Source organism: Falco naumanni, chromosome 3 (genome assembly GCF_017639655.2).
Source record: "Falco naumanni isolate bFalNau1 chromosome 3, bFalNau1.pat, whole genome shotgun sequence".
Classification (NCBI taxonomy): Eukaryota; Metazoa; Chordata; class Aves; order Falconiformes; family Falconidae; genus Falco; species Falco naumanni.
Window position 1 is genome coordinate 7,502,416 of NC_054056.1, and position 25,073 is coordinate 7,527,488.

At 51.3% G+C, this 25,073-nt stretch overlaps 1 protein-coding gene across 6 annotated transcripts in view; it reads right to left on the reverse strand.

The window, feature by feature from the left end:
- Positions 1–19,690: 19,690 nt before the first annotated feature.
- Positions 19,691–25,073, reverse strand: part of LOC121085013 (lethal(3)malignant brain tumor-like protein 3) — a 51,507-nt gene continuing 46,124 nt past the window's right edge. For 4 of the 6 annotated variants that reach the window (XM_040587193.1, XM_040587195.1, XM_040587194.1 and 1 more), the window contains one exon: positions 19,691–23,955. In XM_040587193.1, coding sequence (XP_040443127.1) covers positions 23,827–23,955 — 129 coding nt within the window. In that variant the 3' untranslated portion in view covers positions 19,691–23,826. The remainder of the gene's footprint in view (positions 23,956–25,073) is intronic. The other 2 variants (XR_005826924.1, XR_005826925.1) reach the window with 2 other exon arrangements.

The window sequence follows — 25,073 nt, forward strand, 5'->3', positions numbered from 1 at the left end:
AGATCGTGGTACTTATGGTATCCCCTCATCTCCATCCCCACATCTCCATCCCCGCATCCCCCTCCTCTCAGGGCAGCGGGCAGTGTCCCACCGGTAGCACATCAGAATGCACCGACACAAGTGACCTCAGCTTCGCCAAGGTGTTCACACACCACCACCACACACCATGCACTGGTAAGTGCTGAGGAGGTTTGGCCTCCTTACACCCCCCAGCCACTGATGCTTTGCAAGGCAGAGAGGCTGTTTATCAGCCTTTAATTAAACATGTACCCAGCTTGCGTTCCCTCCCTTCCCCATAGTTGTGGTAAATCTCAGAGCATCAAACCAGACCCCAGCTGTCCCCAGGGAGCCACAAAACACAGCTCTGTGATTCCCTGCGTGACTTGGCCACCAGCACCCCGGGGTCTGTAAGCAGATGCAGAGCCCAGCCAGCCAGCTCTGTGGCAGGGAGCACTGCCCGGGAGAGGGATTTGGGGGTGAAGCTCAAGAGTGAGGCACAGGATGTCGGGCTCCTCACCTGTCTCTGGCAGGGGACCATCATCCTGTGAGTTGATGAGAGAAATAAAATCCACATTTCTGGGTTACACTGTGGAGATGCTGCATGGGGTCACCTTCCCTGCTCCCAGCTGGGCTCAGTTAAAGCAGCGTTTGGGAAACTTTGGAGCTTCTTGAGTGATGAGCATGGGGGAAGGGTGAGGATAACAGCTCTGCACTGCTGGACCAGAGAGATGCCTCGCTCATCCCAGCCATCCAGGCGAGCTAACAAACCCAGCTGCCCAGGGAGGAATCATATCTGACTTTGACTCTTCACGCTGTTCAAGGTCTCCCTTTGCTGCCACTGGAGACCATCTGGGCACTCCACAATCCAGATGAAATTAATGCTTTTGAGCAAAATTTGAGTTCTATTCAGAGGCTGTGCCTGTGCCAGGCGGAGCCGGCCAAAGAGCTGGAGAGGGAAGCAGCAAGCTCAGCGCCGGCGGCTTTAGGAGCAAGGGTCAGTGCTTTCGGCAGCGCGGGCAGGGCCGGGAGCTGGCAGGGGCCGTGATGCTGGGGCACTGCCCATCCCCACGCAGCAGCCCACTCAAAAGCTGTTTCCAGCTGCGGGTCGCCCAGTGATGCTGCAGTGGGTCCGTCTCCTGGGGGGTTTAACGCCACACAAGAGGTGGGAGGCAGGCACAGGGGAGGGGGCAGCTGCCTGCAGCTCTCTGGGGCTGAAGCTGGGCTGTGCAGGGGACAAGTTCCTGCAGAGGAGGAAGAGCTCAGCCTGGCTCCCCATCCATCCTGCGGTACCCAGGCGGAGCGGGAGCTGGATGCCGCTGTTGCCTGTGTCCTTGCAGACAGTGGGATCACCTCCGGAGGAGCAGAGGGGTGAAGAGGAGAAAAGAACCCACCGGGGACAAAAGTGACAGCAGGGAGAGAGAGGAAGGGGCTCAGGGAGCCCGGTCTGGAGCAGAGCTCATGGTGGGATGGGAGATGTGCAGGACCAAAGCCTTGGAGCCTTTTCCCTTATGCTCTGGGAGAGGGTGGGCAGCAGTTGCTCTTACAGACACATCTTTAATGAGGAGGAACAACAACAACAAACAATATGAAAAAGAATCGACGTCACTGACTCTCTTCAGAGGGAGAAAAACTGAATCTCATGGTAATTGGGCACCTCCTCCTGACTTTGGGGAAGAGAGAGGATCTGAATGCACCTTGTTTCAAGCTCTGGTGATCCTGGCAAAGCTCCCTCTGCTCGCTGCTGCCTCGGCCGGGGACGGAGCCTGGACAGGAGGAACCATGTGGATGGAGGAAGGAGAACTAGACAGCGAGTGATCACAGCCAGGATCTGAGATCAGAGAGAAGGAATGTTGTTATGGAGAGGCTGAAAGCTCGGGGTGGGGATGACTCATGCTGGAGAACATACAGCTGTTGGAGCAGGATTTGGCACCAGCTCGGTGAGGCTGCGGAGCCTTCCCCATTAGCAGAGGGTAGAGAGGAGCCTCTGTGATGTCTCTGCTCGTGCAGAGGCAGCTGCCAATCTGTGCGGGAGGTGATGGGCAGGGGAATGCTACCTGCCAAAGCGAGGTCACGACCCGGAGAGGTATTTTGGTCAGCAGGCAGGGCTCAGCAGAGAGGTTTCTCGCTAGCAAGGTCCCTTCTGGCTGAGGGATGTGTAGTGCAAGGGCTTTCAGCTGGGGTCGGTGATGCTGCCCTGGGGAAGGGGGCAGTCGGAGCAGTGGGGATGGGATGGGGCTGGGTGGGTCAGCCCTGCACAGCCCCAGGGCTGCCATTGCGAAGAAGTACAAGGTAAGAAGGAGACATCCCTCTCCCTTCCCTGGTAGTGTGGAAACCGAGGCACAGGGCAGGGATGTGATGTATTCCCACCACCAAGTCAGCTGTGGTGGTTAAAAAAAAGCCTCATGACGGCTCTTGCTCACTGCTCCATCCCTGGCCCGTGGTCACACGCTCCTCATGCTGGGAAGGGACAGGCCATTTTGTGGCTGGAAGCAATCTCTGGCTGAGGAAACAGACCATCATCCCCTCCCAGGCTGCCGGCAGCTGATGCTTGCAGGACACAAGGGCTTTCATCCAGCTTCCATCCAACTTCCACCCAGCGCGAGATGCTGGAGCAGCTTCCCCAATATTCACAAGGTTGCTGCAGAGAAAAGGGGGAAAAAACATTCCCCGCATCGACTGAAGCCAAGGCAGGCAGGGAAGGAGATTTGGGCAAGCCATTAGGAGTGGGAGGATGAGCCAGCATCTTCCCAAAGTCCCCTTCAGAGAGATTTTTTGGTATCACGCCTGGAAATAACCACAGCGCCAGATTCCCAGCGCCGTGGGACAGAAAGCTGCCTTGGCTGCTTCAGAGGTGGCCCCGTTTCAGCGGTAAGTGAAGTGACTGTAAATATAAACAGACTTGTTATTAATCATGTTCTGTAAATGTGGAGTCATTATCTTTATGTCCCTGCAAAAGTAATTATCTCCGGCTTTTCAATAAGAACTTGGAAAAGCCTAAAGACTTGAGTTCTGGAAATGTCATCCATCTCCACGTAGAAGAAAATCTGCATATTTCCACAGATTAATGTAAGTTAACCAAATTTACAAAATGAGTGATTTTTAATATATTTCTAAAGCTTTAAGCTAAATGCCTCTTCTCTTTCCAGTGATTTAAAATACTGTTTTGCAAAGTTTTCCTGTACTGGACATATCACACTGTACTGTATGATGCTGTATTTTATTCTCTATCCAGTAGTACTTGTACAGGAGACAAGGTGGGATCTGATTTACGGGATCTCTCCTCCACTGCCATGTAAAGCGATTCCTCCTCCTGACCAGGCTCACGGGTTGCAGAGCTCTGCGTAAAGAATTATTTCCTCCCTAAAAACAAGCAAAAAGAAACATTTTCCAGTGGAAGGGAACATCAAGCTGGGAAACTTTAGGCCAAAACGCAGCTCTGTGGACTTTTATGTCCACAGCAACACATCCATGCTCGACAGAAAATATTTGGGAAGATAACATTGCCTGCTGCATTTACATTCCTGGTGCTCCAGCAGCTGCTCGGGGAGAAGAGGAGGAGGAGGAGGAGTGGGGAGCAAGACGCTGCAGACCCAGGACCAGCACTAGCCAGAGGCCACTTGGCTGTTCATTTCCAGCTCTGACAACACTGCGTTAGCCCAAACTGGGGAAGAAAATCTGCACCGAAGCTGGTTTTAATTTCACCCAGTGTCTCTTCAAAGCAGAATACGCACTGCCTGTTATGAATGGGATAGAGAGCTAGAGGGGAGGTGCTTGCTCACATCGTGTATATACCTACCACCCTGGTGGATGGCTCGGGGTGGGGGTCGGTGCCCTAATTTTAAGCAGGCAGAAGCATCCAGGAGAGTAATTTTTCGCTCCGGAGTAGCTGCATCTGGCCATCGCTTCGTTTGCTTGGTCACATGAGGGATTGAGATCCAACTCCTGATGGGAAGAGGGGGCTCTCTAGGAAGGATTATCCCAAAACGCACCAAAAGGCTTGTCCTCCTCGGTCTTCCCCAGATTTCAAAGAGGTTTCCACACCAAAATGTTTTGGTTTGTCATTTCAATTTTATCCCAAATTACTAAGCATTAGTGCTTGCTAATGTTGAATTACAAAAATAAAGCTGGAGAAGTGCTTCAGCTAAAGCTGGGATGGGATATTTCACAGAAATGCAATATTCTGAGATTGCCTGTTCGTTTCAAAACGAGCCATAACATTTCCAGCTCCGCACGGCTCCTGGGGGAGGTGATTTGTATTTCCAGCCCTCTCTCGCTGTGCCAGAGCGGGCAGGGCTCAGGCTGGGCTCAGCTGACAGGACAGGTACGGAGAGGCGAGGGATCTTCCTGATGGCTCATCCTGCAGGAGAAGTCCCAGGGGAATCCAAGGAAACTATCGGGGCAAAAATTTAGTGTGCACAGAGGGAAATGTGTTTTCAGACCCTGTTTAATCGAATTGCTGGATTCGTCCCTGTAGGAGCTCACGAACGAGCTCAGAAGGGGAGAACTCAAACTGAGGAGAAGTGCTTCATCGGCAGCTAACGAACGTGACCGATGGGGTGGCGGCTGCAGCCGCAGAAACCCTCAAGGCATCGGCGCTCCGAAGGGATGAAGCACGTTGGGAAAGCATCGTCCTCTGCACACCCAGCTCTCAGCCTGCTCCCCGACCTGGGCTGGGGTCCACATCCCCAGCCTCTCCACACCGCCTGTCCCTTGTTTGTCCCCTCTCTTACGAAATCACACCCTTGTGAGCACCAGGCTTTCATTAGCAGCTTGCTGTGCCAGTGTGGCAGGGGGAGAGGGCTGTCCCCTGCTCACAGCCTGACAGAGGGACCCAGCAGCACCTGGCAGCATCCCTGCTCCTTGTTCCCCCCAGCGGGACACGGAGCCATCCTATGCCACATGCCAGCGTCCCCCGGCACTCTGGTCCGTGTTCTGCTGATGCAGAAGCTGTCACAGAGCTCCATCACATGAGGAAAACTGCAGGGCTCAGGCATTCGGGCAGACACAAGAGGCACCTGCCTCAGTCCCAAGCTGAGGACACACCTTAGGGCAGCACATTAAACAGACCTCACTGGCAATTAAAATAACTGAGCCCTGTGTTTCCCAAGCATGGCGAATATCCCCAAAGCAGAGATAAGCCCTTATCAATATTATGAAACAGCGTCGCTTGCTGTGTCTGAACACCAGCTCCCCAGGCAGCCCCCAGGAAAGCTCTGGTTCTGCTATCAAGCCTCTAAAGGATTAGTGATTTAAAAAAAAAAATAATATATATATATATATATATCACCCAATGCTATTGCCACAGCCTTTTCTTGTACATTAAAGTTAGTTACCACAGGTCAGGCAGGAGCAGGAGGAGCCTAAGCAGTGCCTCAGCGTTAACACGTTTATCTACTCCTCAACCCATCAGGTGCATCTCAGCATCTCTCCAACGATATTGCATTTATATTGCATTTACCCATGTCCCTGCTTCAACCAACATCCTAGGGCGTGTGCAGGCAGGGAGGGAGACCTTGGGGAGGGGGAAGGACTTGGGCAAGAGCCCTTGGAAAAGGAGATTAGCCCAAGCTGAAGCTCAGACACAAAGCTTTCTTGATTTGGGATATTTGGCTTCTTCCCTGGATACAAGCGCATCCTCTGCAGTCCTTTCCTCAACAGATTTGGATCCTGCACCCCCCCATCGCTTGCCAGGCACCGAGCCATCGCGCACAAAGAGCATCCCTCACTTCCTAGGGCCTGGGAGGATGCAAAATGCTCCCACGCATGTTGCTGGGATGCTCCCGGCAGGGCAGCCCCCCCCTCCCCCACGCCCCAGCAGGGACTCTCAGCCCTATAGCACCAGAAGCCCATCACGGCCCCCCAGCTCCTTTCTATCCCGGTCCCCAGGACCACCAGTCCAGCAGCAGGGCTGGAGCTGCACCCTGGGCATGCTGAAAGGTGGGGGTGCCAAAAGTCAGCAGAGGTGGGGCGGAGGTGAGGGGCCAAAGCAGGGTGATAGGTCTGAAGCTGTGAGGGAACCAAAGGCAGGAGCACCCAGGAATTTAACAGCTTGTTTCAGGGAGCTTGTTTCCCTATGACCAGCTCAGATGTGGAGGTTTATCTCGAAGACCTGATTTTCCCTTCCCTGGGAAGGTCCTGGAGATCCCCTGACTGCTCACCAGGGATGAGATGTGGTGGCCCGAATGGCTGTGGGGTTTACATAGGGCTGGGATTCACCAAAAGGGCACATTTCCACCCAAAGCAAGCCAGAGCAGAGCTTGTCTGCCATATGGCACAGCTGACGAGCAGCTGGGAGGGAGGCAGAGCAGCTCTCCACAGTTATACCTTTGCAGTTCCTTCTCTTGAATAAGAAGATCAAGAAGAAGAAGAAACAGAGAGGGGACATTAGCTGGCATCCTTCTCTTTCCCTGTTGGAAAGGTCAGATGCTGAGGATGGAAACCTGGCACACAGTTTGTTCCAGGAAATTTTCTGGGCTGCAGCATCTCACTGTGCTTGACCTTCCCAGCAAAGGCCAGGCTGGGACAGGACTGGGCTCCACAGACAGACCAGAGTAATGAGAGCTATTAACGCTAATGGGTGGGAAGTGGCCATGAATAAATCAGCAGCATCTTCCCAGCCATCAAAGCCTGAAACCCTCCAGCAGGGAGGAAGATGCAGGAGGAATGTGAAGATGACACATGTGTGGTTTATGATAGGGACTGCAGGATGCCGTTAACCTACAAATCCAAGAGACTTGGCCCTGTGCCCCCACCCTGCTCCCGTGGCGTGGCATTTTGGACCTCACCGTCATAGAAGCCCCCTCCCAAGGCCACCCCTGAGCATCAGTGAGTTCAGCTTCTCATTTCCGAATGCCCGTGGGCTGGATCTGTGCAGGGGTTTCACGCTTGCCCTGCCCTTGATGCCGCAGGTGGGAAAGAAGATGCGGGGAGGCATCACCAGTTCCAACCTCCCTTCGGCCAGACACATCCTTCCACCTCCAACCATCCAGCCTGGCCTCGGTAATCCTGAATCCTAGGCATTAGGCATTTAATCTTGCATTTTATCCTGTCTCCTCTTAGCAGGGGGTCTGAAATTAAAAGGGAAGCAGGGAAGAGCTGAGCTTCCTCAGGTTTAATTGGTTCTGGCTAGCGGATAAGAAGGAAGGAGGAAAATGCAGCAGTTTCTTTCGCTGGCTTTCCTCGGCGTTTCCTGAACAGCTATAATTATTCTGGGAGAGGGGAAGAGATGCAGCATCAGGGGAGGGAGGGGAAAATAATGCCCCCTCCCCGGAGAGAGGAGGAACTTGCGTTGGCAGCCGGCCGCGGGCGCTCGGTGGAGCAGAGCCAGCAGCCGCGGCTGGAGGCCCGCGGACATCTATTTTCCATGATGCAAACTGGGGTGGGGGCGGGGAGAAGGGCCGAGGCAGAACACAGACAAGTCAGGGCTTTGGTGCCTTTGATGCCTCCTGCCTTGCAGGGAAGCTGGAGGCATCTCCCCGCCCCGGGCTGGTGCTGGGGAAGGTCCCAGCTGGGTGCGAGCGGGGCTGGATGCCGAGCGCTGTGGGATGGGGCAGGGGCAGAGCCGGAGGGGATGCGGAGCAATGTGCTGGGGGCCAGGGATCCCCATTTCCAAGTGCTGGGAGCTGGTTTGGCTGTGGGTCCCGGGTGGTTCCCAGCGCAGGTCCCAGCTCCGCTCTGCTGATGCCCTGCAGGTCCCGGGATATAAAAATCCCATTTTCCATTCCCTCCCCCAGGCCTGCTACACATCCTCTGGGCATCTCAGTTTTGTACTCCAGAACAGAAGTCCCCGCGTGGGATACTTCACCATTAACACCATCTTACTTGTCACCCCTGGATCCTACTGATGCTAATCAGAAATGCAGCTGCTCTGGCTAATGACTGTTTAGTTATTATTGGCAGACTGGGCAGCTTTTAATCGCATCTCCCCACCCCCCTGACGTAACGCGAGGCTGTAGTTTGACCTCAGCTGAAATACCTACTAGCAACAGGTATGTATACCTTCAATATGCTATTTTCTAGATAAAAATAAGCAGATCTGCAGCCGATGGGATACAAAATGGTGAAGCTGCAGTCCTGCTTTTCCATATTTGCCAGGAAAAAGCACGATGTGGGAGTTCCAGCACCCTGCAGCAGCAATGGCTGGCTGCTGGGGAAGGTCACTGGGAACCACTGTCTGGGATGCTGCAAAATTTCACCACCGCCAGCCTGTGGGAAGTGCTGCTAGGAAGAAGATGATGAATTTTGGAAGAACTATGTGCACTTAAAGAATAATGCAACCTGCCAGCCACTTCACACATCTCAGATAAATGGAACCGACAGCTGGAGCTTACCCAGGTGAAACTGCCAGAGCGAGAGGGCTCTGGGGACAGGCGCGGGGCTTGGGGATAAAGTAGGACACTTTTGGAGCCGATACTGCGAGGCCTTCCCCTGTGTGGGGTGCGGAGGTTGTTACCGCTTTGGAAATGGGGCAGGATGGGGAGGTGGGACGTCTCGCATTGCGCAGATGCTCTGCAGCATCCGTGGGCTGATCGCACTTGCAGGACCGGGCTGTACCACCGTGCCCTCGCCCTCGCCTCTTTGCTCAGGAGGGCACTGCCAGTGACACACGGGTGACAGATGATCCAGATTAGGCCATCGAGGTGGCAAATCACCCTCCAGCAGCGAGCCCGCCACCCTGGACTATCTTACTGCTAAAGACTGCAATTAAGATTATTTTTGCAGAAAATGCATTTTCACCTTAAAAATAAGAAAGAAGTGGGGGGAAAGACTGTGATGGATGAACCTTGCTCTCTTTCATCTTCTTTATAGCAAGTTCCCCCCACTTGACCTCTCCTCTGCCGCCCGCCCCAGTCTCCTCGATGTCCCTGCCCATCAGGAGCTGGTGCTTCCCCAGACCCCCCTTGCCCAGCACTTTATGAACTTCCCCCGCAGGCTCAGCCCCGACAGCGATCGCCCAGAGATGAACAGAGCAGCAGTGCCTGGCTGGGGATTAACCAAAACCCCGCGTGTCGTGGGGCTGTGGCACCGTCCTTCCCAGCCTCAGCCCAACCACCCAGCCCTGCCGTTTGTCCGTGGGGTGCAGCAGGTCCCTCCTGTCCTGGTTAACAGCCGGGACTTGTGACCCTCTCGGGTACGATGTGGGGGAGGGCTGGGCACAGCCCTGGGTTTGTCACCCTCAGCTGGACAGATCTCCCACCCCCTCCTCCGGGCTCCCCTGGTCCCCAGTGGGGAGATGGCTTAAATCCCACTGGGATGGAAGGTCAGCCCCAAGCGTGTTCCCTGCTGTGCTGTGGGAGAGGGTTTGCGAGGAGAAGCTAAAAGAGGCTCAAAGCTCTTGGCAGCTGAGATGTGCCAGCAGACATCCACTTATCGCACACTCTTTTATCTGGAGAAATAGTGGAAACTTAGGATTTGGCCCAGCCCCCAGCCCTGGAGTGGGTGCAAGCGTGCAACCTAAACACAACACAAGAAGATATCCTGGCATCCCCTGCCCCCCACCGCACACTGGGAAATGGGGCAACCCCCCCCACAATGAGGTGTCAGGACAAAACGAAGTGTCGGGACCATTTCGTGTCACACCGTCAGCCACACATTTGTTGGGTGAACATCACCAAAACGGCTGCTCTGCCAACATCCCAGGTAGGCACACACCGGGGAAAAGGTGCCCACAAATAACATTTTGCAGCTTAAACCCATCATGAGAAATTAGGCTCTGCCCGCTCCCAGCCAGCCAAGCATCCTCAGCGCGTTGCTCCATATGGCAACCATTACCGCTTGCAGCAACCGGAATATTTTGCACGGCACACACACACACACACACACATGCACACACATGCATGCACGCTCTCTCCCCTGCCAGCCCCCTGCCCTTCCTTGTGCATAATCAAGCCCACATGCTAACAAGCAGGCGTGCAAACCAACCTGCCCCCCCGGCACAACTTGCCTTGCTAAAAGGAGCCTGGCGCGAGCGCTCCTGACGAAAGGATGGCTCAGCCTTTCCCTGCTCCGTCATGTGCTTCGGTTCTTGGGCAGAAACACCCAAGAGCTGCTTCTCCAGACCCCGGGAGCAGCCACAGGAGCTCCCGCTGGCTGGGGACAGGTTTGGACACGGTGGTGGCGCAGCCAGGCAGCGCGTGCAGTCATTTTATGAGCAAAGCCAGTAACACTGTTTGCAATTAAAATGGCCCAGCCCTTTCCACTGCAAGACCTTGCCTCTTGCCCCTGGACCTCAGCAAGCTTCAAAGCCCTTGGCTGGAGCTCCTTGGCACCAGGCAAGTTTTCCCCCCTCCTCTCCAAGAGCCCCGCTGGAAAGGACTTGGCTGCTTGGGCCGATGGCGCGAAGCAGAGATGAGGAGGCTGGATGCACGGCCAGAAACTCGGGGGGTGAAATAACCCCAATTACCATCCTTTGCGAAGAAGTTTTACCTAGAAAACACCAAGCCTCATACAACCCATCCCAGTCCATATGTGCCTATATATATATATATGTATATGTATGTATGTAACCCCAGCAGGTCGCTGCAGCCCGGCATCCCAGCACAAGTCCCAAACGGTGACAGCCGATCAGCCAACAGTGCAAAGGCAACGACAACCGTGAAAAATGCTGGCTATAACCCCTCCGGAGAGGATTAGGCTACGGGGATTTCAGAAATGAAGACATTTTATGGCCACCTAAGGGCTGAGCAAGGGAGGAGACACCAGCAAACGGACCCAGAAGGGAGCGAGAGGGAACAACCAGAAACAAGACTGTTTTTTTGGGGAACAAAAGGGATAACTTTCATTTAGGGAACTTGACACTGTTTGCTCCAGCAAGTTTTCAATTACAGACTGGCTAACGGAAAATCCTGTAATAATTACGGCTGTGTTGTAATGTTATGGAAAATGCCGTAATGAGATTAGGGCTGTGCCGGGCTCCTCTGGCAACGTGCACAGGCTGCCCCGTGCACCCGCTCCCCTCCAGCCTCTCCTACTCCCTGCAAAGATTCCGGGGCTTGGGAACCCTCCTGGTGCCCAGAACACCATCACGGTGTGGGTAACCGCCGTGGGCTTCTCCCACTGCAAGCACTGGAGGGGAGTCCGTGAGGGTCTCAAGGCGCAGTGGCTCACGGAGGAGGCTCCCCAGACCTCTGATCTGCTTCAGCTTCATCATCTCCATCAGCCGTATTTTTCCTGGAGATATTTATGGCTCTCTCCGTGTTGCTTTCCGTGTCCCACTGAATATTGCATGTGCTATCATTCCCCAAGGACCGATAGTCTGAAGAAAGCTTGTTCTTTGCAGGCTTTTCTAGAGCTGCTAAATGGCACCTCTTCTCTTCCCCGGCATGATTATATCCACACATTTACCACTGATTATATTTGCAGGCACATTTGGGTGTGATTATTAGCTGAAACCTGTCAAGGAGTCAAGCTCCGGTGTTAGAGCATCTCTGGGGGCTGCAGTAGAAAACCAAAAGCAGCATCTTTCTTTTTCACAGGGGCACGTGTTGGAGGCTCCGTGGAGTCGGGTGGTGGCAGAGCCATCCACAAGGAGTCCGAGCCACCCAACCCATTTATTGCCATCCCCCTTGTCATGGAGTATTTGGCTAGAGAACCCGACCCAGACACGGATAGCAGGAAGCAAAGACTAGGAGTAAAAACGGGGTAAAAAAAGGCAAGAAGCAGGGAGGAGAAGAGATGTGCAGGTCCAAAGGGCAGGTGGGGCATCTGTGCCATGAGGCAGGGACCTTACACAGCTCCATTCCTCACACAGGTGCTTACAGAGGTTATTACCCTTAATTTAAGTAGATCTACACTTGCACTAGAAGAACTTAGGATGTAATTAAACAGCAGCCAAAGAACAGCCCTGGCCTCAGCTCTCGCCCAGACAGAAAGAATTCCTGGGAAGAAGCGATCCTGTACCAAGAGGGAGCTCAGCTGTCGGAGTGCTGCTTCCCCTCTATGTGCTGCTTAATCTTCCTAGAAATGATAAGAAAATTGGGATGATTTTCTGGAGAAAAGGGAAACGAATCGGCTCACAAGCCCTGGGGTTGTCCCAAGGCAGCAGTGTAAGCTTTTTTGGCATCTTGACACGACAAAATGGGTTCCCTCTGGTGATCCAGGGGAAAGGGGTCATCTGACGAGCAATGATTTTTGACACCACGTTAAGTAGAAGATTTCGATCTGGTCTCCAAGGAACTGTATCTAGATGAAAACAAGGGGGAAAAAAGGAGGTGCTGTTTGGGAGAGTAACTCTCTAACCCCGCTAACAGGCACTGGAGCAATTACACATGTGGCTCTAATAGGCAGGAAAATAATTAGCACTCTGCCAAGGGCTCAAGTGGTGATTTTATGAGTCCTGCTGAAGCTCCCGTAGGACTATCAGGGTCGGGGTGGGTCATTCTTTTGGGACTATTTCATGATCTCACACACGACTATTGCATTTTTCCATCTACGGATTCCTGCGGAGCTGCCTGACCAGCAGTGCCACAGCTGACCCTCACCCTGCGAGGGCAGAGCTCCAGCGCACCTCGCCCCCGGGACCACCCGAGCCACGCGCCCGCTCCACCGGCCCCTCCAGCCGGGGGCATTGCCCAGCTGATGGGTTCCTAAAGTCAACCAGCGTTTGCTGAACATTGCAGGGAGCAATCACCTAGGTTAATCACCGCCAGAGCCTGCACAGGCAGGCGTAAGGAGGGAGGAGAAAAATCCTGCTGTGTTATTACAATAAAACATACAATAAATACTACAGAAAGCATCCCATACATCTTGCCTGCAGGGATTCACCACGTCTGACCTCGGTCATCTGAAAATCAGCCATCCTCCGGGCTCTTCCAAGAGTCAAGGGGAAAAGTCAGAGCTTCCACACACCCGACCCCAGAGCAGCGGTGTAAGGGGGGGGGGGGGGGAAGGGGGGAATTCATTCATGTTGGCAGGTGCTGGTTTGTTCTCCCTTGTCCAGCGCAGGAGCTGAGATGCCTCAGCTGAGACATTCATCCTTTGGAGGGCTGATGCCAGCTGAAACAAATCACACTTGTGACATCGCCCTGCATGTCTCTGGGCCACACCAGATCACGTAAAACCTGTCCTCTCTTATTCCCCTCTCTCCTTCGCGTGCCAGGGAGAAGGGATGAAAGCAGAGAGCGTTCACGGGCGCGAGAAATGGGCTCAGGCTGGAGTTCTTGTCCTCACTTGCCCTCCAGCGCAGCAGTTGATGCTCCGTGTTGTAGCTACCGGCAGACGGGTCTACACCCATCTGGACGCTGCTCTCCCTTGAAACCGGGCAGGAGCCACACATGATGGTCTCTTGAGACGCAAAGCTGTTTAGCTTCTGCCCAAGAGCAAATGAGTGTGACAACGTTAACAGAAGGTAAAACTGTCCGTTATTCGCAGAGTATCTGCCATAGCAGGTCTTACCCCGTGGGATCAACAGAAGGCTTTGTTTTCTTTATCCCTTCCAGTAATTAATCAATTTTACTGCTAAACAAAGCCACCTCTTTGAAGGGGAGGTCTCCTACTTGAAACCTGGCTTCAGAGGAAGTGGTGGATGATCTTAACCAGACATGTCTTCTTAAAAGGATGCAGTTGCTACTGCTCTGGCTGAAGATCTGGAAGATCAAACGGTGCTCCGAGAACTCACTTTACTACATCATATTCCTCTGTGAAGACACCATTACCTGATCTCCAGCGTCCAGAAGGACTTAAACACATATTCCCAGCTCTTCCCATTGATGAAGCAGAAACATCACAGCCATTGCACCTGGGTGTCAGAAAGATGCTAAGGAGGAGGTGGGTGGTAGCTCCATCACCTCACCACAGAGACTGTGCCACCCGATGGCCTGGGTGTTAGTTAAGCACAACACCCTTCCAGCGCTGGTGAGAGCCAAAGCTCATGGTTGACCTCTTCTGCCACGTCAAGAGTCTCCAGCGTGGGTGGATATTGGTTTTTTGGGAATATTGGCATGTTATGCTCCTCCTGGTTGTCACCACAAGCAGACAGGGTTGATTTTGCTACCACCTGCACTCACATCCAGCCCTTTTCTGTGCAGTTACAGGGGCAGAAACCTGTATTCCACCTGGAAGAAGGCTCCTTGGCTCCATGATCAGAAGCTCCAGATCCAAGTTTATAAAGGTTTTCCACTCATAGTGGATGTAGAGTTATTTGCAACATCCAGCTGGAAATATGGTGGTGACATGCAGTAGTGCTATCCACTGCATCACTCTGGGCTTTTAATGTAATTTGATAATAGTAATAAAATAAAATTTAAAAATAAATTAATAATAATAAAAAAAGAGTCTGCTCTTCCTGCCCTGCTTACAGCAAGTCCTCATGCACATTTTATAAGAGAAGCTGCCTGGTTATAAAAAAAAAAAATGACTCACTCTGAAACTGATAACACTGAACAACTATGTTTAGACCCAAAGCCAAAAATGCTTTATTTATTTGAAATGTAAATGATTCCTTTATCTACGGCCTTGTTCACAAGTTGTTCAGGGCAGTTTCCTTCCAAATGGGTCACTTAGCACAGTTTTGCAAAGTCCTGGGGAAGAGAGAAAGCTGCAAGGAAGACATGGAAACCCTCTTGCCTGATTTATGTAGAGGAGGGTGGGAAAGGGGCCTCCCCATCCCTTGGGAAAGCATTCCCAGAGCTGCCTTCGCTGGAGACTTGCTGCGAGGCTGCTGCAACAATCTGCGCATTGCAGCCTGTGCTGCAACCATCAGCATCGCTCTCCCGCTCACATCAGCTCCATCTCCAATGATCGCTTTTCCTCCCCTGCAGTCTCCAACTGGTGAGCACCACAGGAGCGTTAAGATCCCTCCAGCACCCTGCGCCAGCAGAGGAGCCTCTCTCCTTTGGGGCTGTGGGATTCCCACTCGCTTTGTGTCCCTGTCCTGGCTCCTGCTGCAGCAGTGGGTAGACGTGATGCCCCTGCCTGCAGCCTGGTCTGGCTCAGGCTGGAGGATCTCGGTGCCGCTGCCTCCCATTTGTCCTGGGCTTTCTGGCCATGGGAAGGGTCTGCAGCCCGCCTTGGTGGGAGCGGGGCAGGCTGTGTTGCTGCTGGAGCTGCGCTGCTGCTGCCCAAGAACATCTTCATGCTGATTTGTTACAGGATTTGGAGGAGCCGGTGGGAAAGCTGCGGGTCTGCCCTCACCCTGCGATGCCCGAGGGACCCCCCCCATCCTTTGCTGCCTGACCCACCGCCTCCGGGAGGGATGCAGAGTCAGGGCGGACCTTAGGAGAGCAGAAGGTGGGAAAGGAGAGACGAGGGTGAAGAGAAGGGGAAGCCCATGGGTTCACGCATGCGTGTGCAATGTTCAGTGATGGGAAGAGAACTGACTGTGGGAGCACGGCAGAATTAACCGATTGCATGAAGAATTGATTGATGGGGTGGGAGATTTGCAGGGCAGCAGAGCCGAGCAGGCAGGGAGGTCCCGCAGGCAGGACCAGGGAGAGGTAAAACCCAGGGAGAAAACTGGAGAAGGTGCTACTGAGCTCTGAAAGGTAATCAGGCTAATGCTTTCAGCGCATGGGGCCCTGGCACAGCGCAAGGAGGAGGAAAAAAACTCCATTTCAGGGGGTGGGGAATGTTTCAACTGTTATTCTTTTGAAATAAAGATGCTTGAAAGGTTTTTCACTGAAACCAAAGAGCAAGACCTTCCCCAGCCATCAACCAGCAGCAGAGACATGCTTGAGAAAAGGGAAATTTATATTCAAGCCTCTCCTCTGGCTTTTTTCAATTCCATCCATAAGAGAGATGAGTTCAAGACGATGTGAAAACCATCCAGAGAGGCTCATTGAATAGTTGTGTGGTCCCATTTCGTAACGCAGAGACATACCACAGCTTCCCTGCGCTTCATTTCTGCCAGGGATAACAAAACCCAGAGCTGCATGCCCTGGGTACCTGAGCCCAGAGCAGAAAAGCTTTACACAAGTTTTAGGACGGTGCATGAAGCGGAGGCGTTTTGGCAACCCTGACCTGCAGAGCCGCCGGCTCCCAGCACAGCCACGACTCCAGCCATGGAAACCACCTGAGTTTGGAACGGCCTCTTTTGACATTTTTTTTTAAACACTTGGATAATTTGAGTCAACTGAAGAACAGTGCTGAAAGGCAGCCCGGGCAGCGCTCTGCAGGTGGAAAAGATTCTTAAGTCAGCATTGCTGCAAAAACCGCTTTGTGGCCCAAAAGGACCCACCACCGATGGGGACAACAGATTGACCCTGCTGAAACCACAACCCCGTTTCTGAGGGCAAACCCTACTGCAAATGCAACACCCATGTGATTGAAGGCACCGGTGCCACGCTCCAGGATGGGACTGGTGGGGAAAGGGTTTGCCAGGGGGATGCCAGAGCCCCCCAGCACCTCTCAGGGCTGCGGCACCCGGACCCTTCATGCACAAGGCTTCAGCGTGTTTCTCGGAGACGTGGCTGGAGATGTTCCAGCAGCAAATGCATCCGTCTCCAAAAGGGGAGAAAAAAAAAAAATCCTGCTTACATTAACAGTGTCTGGATGGTGAATAATGTAGAGAGCAGAAAGTGTCGTGGGGCAATTAATTAGCTGAGGCTGTACCTGGTGGCAAGGATGTAAGAAAGTATTAGGGGAAGTGACACACAAAGCCAACAGATAGTGGAGCAAGTGCAGTATTTGGGGAAAGGGCTGCAGCGAACACAGCTGAAGTTCCCCCCCCCAGGCAGAGCCTCATCCTTGAACCCCCCCCAGCCCCTGCATTTTCCTTTCATGCCACCGTCACCTCTTTCCCCTGGAGCTGGAATCTGCCCACCAGCCATGCAGGACGGAGAGGGCAGGTTCCCCCTGGGTCCCGCCGGGGCTGGGCTGGCAGCACAGTGACGTTTGTCTTCACCATTCCTGCACCTGGAAAGGCTGCTGGGCTTGAGAGTGTGACTTGAGTGTGTGTGTGTAGCAAACCCAGGCAGAGAGCCTGCCGGCACCCCTGGAGTGGCGGGATCCAGCCAGCCCAGTGTATGAGGAGGTAGGAGCTGGCACTGGTGCCCAGTACACACCTCCAGTTGCATCCACTGGTAATAGCAGGTTTAACCGAGCCCTGATAAAATGCTTATTAACGGCTCAATCCTGCTGCAAAAGCACAATGAAAATGAGTGTTTAAAAGCACTTAAAGGGCAGACAGTCTTGGCTTCTTTTTCATTTAACAAGATGCTCAGCAGAGCAACCTTTGCAGCCGCCACCAGCTGCCGGGCTGCTCCCTCCCGCGGGTGAGCCTTGGGGGACTGTGGGCACCTCCTTCGCCAGAGCAACCCCACCGCAGCCCCCCAGATCCCGCCGGGCACTTTACACATGCAGGGAATAGAGGCTACAGTCAACCTTTCAAAGGAACACCACAACTCAGCACAAGCTTTTCTCTCAAAATTAAGGTTATTCATCTTTGAAAGCAACCCGCTCACACCATCCCGCCCACACCCCCCCGACCCACGGCCACCCTCCGTGCCACATCCCCTCCCTTGATGAGGATGGGAGCAAAGCTCAGTCTCCCCAGCACGAGCTCTTGAACTCCAAAACCACGCAGCCAAGGCCAACAGCCTCCCACCACCTGCAGCTCCGGGAGGCAGCAGCATCCAGGCAGCGGATGCCGGCAAGGGGCACGGCAGCGGCACCGCGGATCTGCTGAACCCTCCACGGCGGGAGACAGAGGGGAGGACGGGCAGTCACTGGTGTTGCTGTGTGGGAGAGATGTGCTGCATGGGGTGGAGGTGGGTAGGGTGCTCCTTCTCCCCGTCGCTGGCTCTACCCCCATCAGCCACGTTTGCCCCTTTGGCAAAATTTCAGGCCAGGGCCACCAAGAACGAAGGGGCCGCTCGAAGGGAGCTCAAAGCGCCACGAAAGCCACAACCCCACACAGTCCCCTGGGAGCATCGCAGGTCAGACCTTCCCTGGCACGAACACAGACACTTTCAGCAACGAAAGGCAACAAGTGAAGGTTCGTGCACGTACCTCAACGCAGAGCTGGGGGCCAGCGTCCTACATGGGGCAAGCTGCTGGAGAAGAGGAGGAGGAGGATGATGATGAGGTGGAGGAGGTCTCTGCTGGAGGCGAAGGCTAAGGTCTTTGCCCACCTGCTTCAGTGGAGTGTGCAAATGCAGCCCTTGAGTCACAGCTGCCACAGATCAGTCTAATTACAAGGGTCTGACGAGCGTCTGGGACAGGCTGAGCGCAAGGAGTTTTGCTTCCCTGTCTTGAGCCGTTCCGAAGGGCTGCAACCAGGCAGGCAAGGGCAGAGATACAGGGCCGAAAGCTGATGCAGCAGAGTGATGTGGGTGGCACATCTTTCCGCCACACTTTTTCTTCACCTTAAATCAAAGACCCCCCAAGCCCGCGCATGGGTGTGCAAACCCCACTGGGAATCGTGCAAGGGCCACGGCATGAGGGAAAAAGCAATCCCAAGAAGCGTGGTCAGGGCTGGCCACAGAACAACTTGAGCATTCAAGCAGGCAAAAAATAAACTTTTTTTTGTGCACAAGGAGAAACATGACTCCGGACAAAAAATTCCATGTCTGCCTGAGCAGAATAATCTGCAAATATAATCAGCCATTTGGGTGATTAATGCACCCTGCTCTGTTAAGACTTCTCCATCAAAATCTTGGTTAAAAAAACCCCAGCCCCTTCCGCAGAGAAATTCAGATATCACGAGTGCAATGACACAGACAAGCATGCATCCCAGCAGAACCCCAAGGGAACTAACAGAGCAAGTAAAAGCAAAATCTGATGTTAGCGAGTGTGCAACAAGCATCCCAGCTCACCAGACTGGGAATCCAATCACGGTAACAAAAGCAAACAAGCTGGGGTTTAAATAGAAGCAAAAAAACCTTGGAAGGGAAAAAACCAATGAGAGCAAATGTTTACCCTGATGATGGGATAGTTTCGAAATTATGGCGGGGTGCCAGCTCTCCAATATTTTTAGTTTTGAAAGGTCTGATAATCTCAGCCGCCAAAGCGAATCTGTGCCCTTGTCCCCTCTTGCCCTTGGCTCGGTGACGCGCTGCAGGTGCAGCTTCAGCCTGTTGGCTCTACCAGAAACACCTCTGCACAGATCAGGGTGAGCTTCCACCACCTGCTTTTGGGGGGAAACCAACCCACAGCACACCTGGGCAGCGTTCTGCAATGGATCAGCCAATTACAGCAGAAACAAATGCCCAGGTGAGTTCATTAAAACTGTTATGGGGAGCACATGAAGAAGCCCCACAGGGAATTCAGGAAGGTAAAACAGACACAAAGACCCCAAAATGCAGAGGTTTAATGTCAATTCCTACCGATAAGCAGATCTTGCTAGTTTTAGTTAAACACTCCGGTTTGGAAGCTGCTTCAGGAAGCTGGCAGAGCCCTTGGACGCTCTGCAACAGGGAACCATGAGGCATCAAAACACTGTCAGCAGCAGAGGACAGCGAGGAATTGGGGGATTAGGGACAGTCTCAGTGGCCAACGCCAGCCAAGGGTGATGCCGTCCTGTGCACAATCAAGGAGAGCTCAAATACACAGCTTCACTCTGCCTGGTGGAAAAGAGAAAAGACGCAAAAGCTGCCTGCATTTTGATTGCCAGGTTTGGCGGGGGAGGAAAAGAAGGGGACAAACCTTGGCAATGCCCAACCCACCCCGGTGACAGCCCTTCGGGGCAGCGAGCCAGCCCAGCTTCCCTGCGGGCACGTGCCGAGGTCAGACCCAAACATGGAAAGAACGAGTCAGGTTTGAACTTATATTAATTTTATTCACATTTCCAGAAGAAAGCATCGGTGGAGTGCAACGTCATGGCTAGTGTCAAAAAGCTCAAGTATTTGTTTGGTTTAGAACAGGCAAACATTTCAGAGGCTTAACCGAGGCAACGGGCGCACACTCCCTTCCCCTGCACGTGTTTCCAGTTCAAGTAATAGGAATTTCAAAAATAAGCTAGCTCATCACATGATGGAGAGGATGTCAAAAACTTTAAAGCTTTCTCTGGTATAAATCCCTAAGCAGGGCATGAAAGTAGCAGGCAGGAAATCTTCTACAGCTGAACTAGCTTATCCCCTGGGCTGAATGTTTTTTTTTTTTTTCCTTTGGTTGTAGAGTTTTGCTATCAGTGCTGCCAAACGCTTCTGTCCAACTTTAATGCAATTCATTACCCAGAGCAGAAATTTACTGCTACTGGATTACAAGGATGATCGTTGGTGATGGCACAGAAAAATTTTAACAGGACTCTCTACCGAGGAGGAAAAGGGAAAAGGAGAAAAATTTGATTGCTTTGGATTTCAAAAGCAGGGATACAGGAACAAAAACATATCCAGGAATAAGATCCATTTTAATTGAGAACTGAAACTTCCCAATTGCACTGCCGGCCCACGGGAAGTTGTCCCAGCTCTGGGTTGCTTCTAAGTAATATATTTATATTTCTAAGTGACTTCTGGGTTCAGTTGGGCCAACAGCTGGTTTCTGCAAACTTTCAGAGGACAACGGAAGCCTCCTCAAAGCAGGTGGCATTAACCAGTTTCAGCTTTGTTCACCACAGAGCTACAACTTTTGGCTTTCTGCTTCAAAGTGCATGTTTCAAATTAGACAACAAGGCATTAGGCAATCAAAGGCATCTGCAGACCCCTTGCCTTGATGCAGGTATTGACCAGGACTGGGAAAAGGCAGAGCTGAGTTTGTACAGGCAGAGTCTGGCAGCACAAATAAGTCACCAAGCCACACGTGAAAGCGGCACTCCCCGACACAAGCCAAAGGGCATCAGCAACCAACAAATTCCAAAGTTATGGGCTAAAAGACGAGCTAGTTTAGTTGGTTTTCTCCCTTGTAAATATTAGGGAATTGTAAATGTGTCCAGTGAAGACCCTGGCAATCTTTTTGCCCTTGTGTTAATAGTGAAGTTGCTTGATTTTATCAGAATATAGCTATATTTGGAAAAGGAGTCAGTAATAGATGTGTGCACATTCTTGCTTGTTCTGCAAAGACAATTATTGGATTACAAAAAAAGGCACAAGAAGCACATTCCTCCTTCTTCTATCCCTAAAAGGGTTCCTCCTTCCTCCTTGCTGAAAGCACTACTCTTGCTGTCACTGAACAAACTCCAAGTACGCATTTTCGACTTTGATCCAGCTTGGCTTGGAAGCCCCTAGGATTAGATTTCTGTTTGAATAATTTCAGTGACTGGAATCTCATTGCTTGTTTCACCAATTCACATCATCCTCCATCTATATATAGTAAAAGAGATGAAATAAAATTTTATTTTGTTTTATTGCTGGAGGCAGTCTGCTGTCCCGCAACTTGGTTTCCCAAAGGAAGGAGGTAAAACAGAAAATCTGTCAGGACCTTTCTGCTAGAAACAAGAGAAAGGTGAAATTGCACTCACCCCACCTGGCTGGGTGTGACGAGGGAGACAGTGGAGCAAAGAAGGGCTCAGCGTTATTTAACAAGTCAGTGGAGAGCCAGGAACGACACAGTCCAGCTACGGATCCTCTGCTCCAGTTGTCAGGAAACAATTTTGCTTTGCCTGGAAGGCGAGTTGTGTCAGAGTCCAGGAAATGCCACTTACAATTCTTTACACTGATGCTAGATGTGCAGAGTGGGATAAAGGAATGTGACTCTTTGGTGAATATCCTGGTTTATCATACTAAAAATGTATTTTAATAAATTACATTCATATCTTGCCTAGTCCTTAACACTGCTTTAAATTACTTTCCTGCAGTTGCCTGGCTGATATTTAATGTTTCAGCTATTAAATATCCCACCAACCCTATGCCTTCTCTGTGGAAGGCTTAAACTCCTTAACATCTTATATAAAAATAGAAAGTATGGAGACAATTTTGCTCTATATAATAATTCAGGACTGAATGGCTTCAGCAGTGTGGATTCTGCTCTATTTACAATTTTAAGGAACTTACCACTTTAGGCAAGTCACAAGGACCTTCTCAGCAGCTGGAAGGTTGGACAAAGGATGTGGAGTCATTAGGGAAGGAAGACCAAGTGTGGTCCTTCTGTCACCACATGGTCACAGACAGCGCGTTCATTTTGTTCCCAACAGCTCTCAGAGAAGCTGCAGGGCTGGGGCTACAGCAACAACGGTGACAAAGATGCCAAGTCCAGGAGGGAGTCTGAGGTGGGTGGATCACACCTCACCATGCAGTGCCCCGAGAAGTTCATGCAACCCTGGGCAAAGGCTGATGGCGCAACACCGTGCAAACACACCTAAGTGTTCGGAAGGGCTGACACACGCAGGATTCAGCCTGGCAGCTCTGAAGAAAGGGATGAAAAGGCTTCCCTAGCTAAGGTGGTTCTAGCTAAACTCCAAACCAGCCAAATATCTATCAGGGAGCGTGGGTAGAGGAAGAGTCACGAGCTAGCGTGCTGCCAGGCATGAATGGAAACACTGAGCAGAGCCCCAGCAGGGCTCACTGCTTCTCCCAGGGCTCCCATTGTAAGAGGATGGCTCTGGAAGTAACGGTGTGGAAATCCCCCACCCAGGACATCGCAGTCCCACGTGCATGTTATAAAATTATGCTCTGACTTTGAGCAGAGCAGGAAACACTCTTGCTCCCCTCCCACCAGGAGAGCACAGACTGCATGCACAGGAACACAGCCACAAGCTTTGCTTCCTCCCTGATGTAGGTTAGCTCTCTCTTTCGAGAAATAATTCTTACCTCGTTTTGCTGTCTGTTTAAATCCCAGTTCCCCTCCAATCAAACTTCCCTGCGTGCTCTGCCTGTCTGGCCACTGGAGAGGCAGAGGAGACGGTGCCCTGCTGCTACAGCACACCGACTCTGCGGCCGAACAGACCGAAGTCCAGCTGGAAGCTGAAAAGGCTAAAGCACTAAGCATTCAACGAGTTTCGATTGTTCAAAACTAAAAGCAAATTGTTTCTAGGAAATCTGTTTGCATCTGTACACATATGCTGGGGTTCCAGCATCTGTACACGTACACTGCTGGGGTTCCAGCTCATACTCCCAACATTTGGCTGGCAGGCGAGAGGACATGAATAAGCCCATCCAATTCCCAAGTGCTCCTCATTGTGCCATTTTGCCGGAAGACGTTCCTGGTCCAGACAGCAGCTGCACAAAAGCACTGATGGGAGAACTACAGCTAAAATATTTATCTTTGTCTCCTGTGGGAGGTATCTTTACGAGAGATCTTTGCCTACCCAAAGCCTATCTACACAGGGCTTGCTTCCTGCTCTCTGGTGACATGAATGAGAACATTTTGCTTGTTACCAGAAACGATGCGAACCGTCACTGATGGAAACCCTTTCCCCATGCTACCTTTCTGCTGTGGTGCCAGCAGCCCAGTAGCCAAGGGTAGTAGAACAACTAGGATCAGCAGGAGAAACTGAATTTTAAAATCAGTCCTGAAAAGCTCAGCTCTTCAGTCACAGCATTGAAGGATACTGGTCAGTTGCTCTGAAGTGCATATTGTTTCCTATTTTCTTACTCTCTTTTCTCAGAGTTGTTAAACATACGGAATATATTAAACATGCTGGTGATAACTCAAGTCTCTCTTTCAGGCACTATCATTGGACACAGCAGTCATTTTACTCATCGCTTTCTTCTTGCTATTGCAGCTCCACCAATGTTACCCTGGATTCCCCTTATAACCGGAGGTTTCTTCTAGATCTCAAAAAGAGATTGATATATCAAAACCAAATTCAATTACAAAATATAATAATATCCTCTTCTTGGAAGTGAAGCTGCCCCATATTCCAGACTATGGCAGGATTTTTATGTCCTCAAAATATCTTTAATAAGTTCTACTTAAAATACATCTGAGTCCCAATCTGCCTGTTCGGCACGTTGTAATGCTCTCAGGTGGGGATCTGTTCCCTGTCAATTCTTCATGGGCTCTGCCAAAGGGCTTTGCTCAGTTGTCTTCTGCAGACTTGAACATGAGAATGGCATTGTAGATCTTCAGGGCAGGACCCAGCTTGATACTGAGTATTTTAACTATGTCGCTCTGGTTCAGGAGCAGGAAGGCCTCACCATCTATCTGCTAGAGGTTGGAAAGACAACATAAGATAAAGATTACTGTCAAGAGACAGGTGGGATTCTCACTTTTGCTGTGCTTTAACTGAGGGACGAAAGTACAGACAGGTCTGAAAGACTGAAACCTCGTATTTCTCTCTAGTTCCGGCATACACACCCCTGCGGAGTTCGCAGGCACGATGCCCTTTCCAAGGCTCTCAGACCTCATCTAGCAGCCCTTTTTCTAGAAATAGAGCAGCCTGAGTGTGGGCAAGGCTTATGGAGAGACCATAAGGAGGATGCTTGTTCATGAGACTTTACACTCACTATAATTGCTCTAAAAAGCCAACAACTGTCAAAAATCCTACGACCTATTCACAATCTGTGGCCAGAAATTTGATCAGGAAATCCAGAACACAAGCCTTCAGGAGGCAGCTATCCAAGGATTAATATACTACACTGATCTACGACGATTAGAGATATAAAATCATCACTTCCTAGTGCATTCATTACATACTGTCACTGCACAGACTCTCCAACCCTTGTTAAGCTGTTCAGGGTAAAATTTAAAGGCAAACACCCTTTTTTTGCTGGTTGGGGTTTGTTTTTTCTTTTGTCAGCTCTGTAAAAACCTTACAGATGAGAAAAATTCCTGAGACATGAACATCTGGCTGCTCTCACAACTAGGACGTACTATGCCCATAGACCACAAGTCTCTGTTTAAGGGACAAACAGGAGGCTATTGTGAAATGGTTTTCAATGATGCTGAACAGGCGTGCGTAGCACATTGTAAAGAGATCATGCGCTATATAAACCAAGGCATAGCAGAGACATGTAATCTGTCTGGACTCACATACACACTCCCCTAATTCATCAACAAGGAGATATTTGATTAGATTCAAAGTAAGCAAGCGAAAAACATTCTACGTTGTGAAAATAAAGGATGCTCTAGGTAGCAGCGAGTGAAATTGTGATGTATTGTTTTAAGAAGAGGTTAAAAATTTACTTGGGTTTACAAGAACATCCAGAGAGACATACCAGATATAATTAATACAAACCCCAAATGCTGCAGGGAAGAAACCAAAGATTAATGGACACAGACAAACAATATGTGTCTTCCTAAGTTATTCTATTAAAGTTCATTTA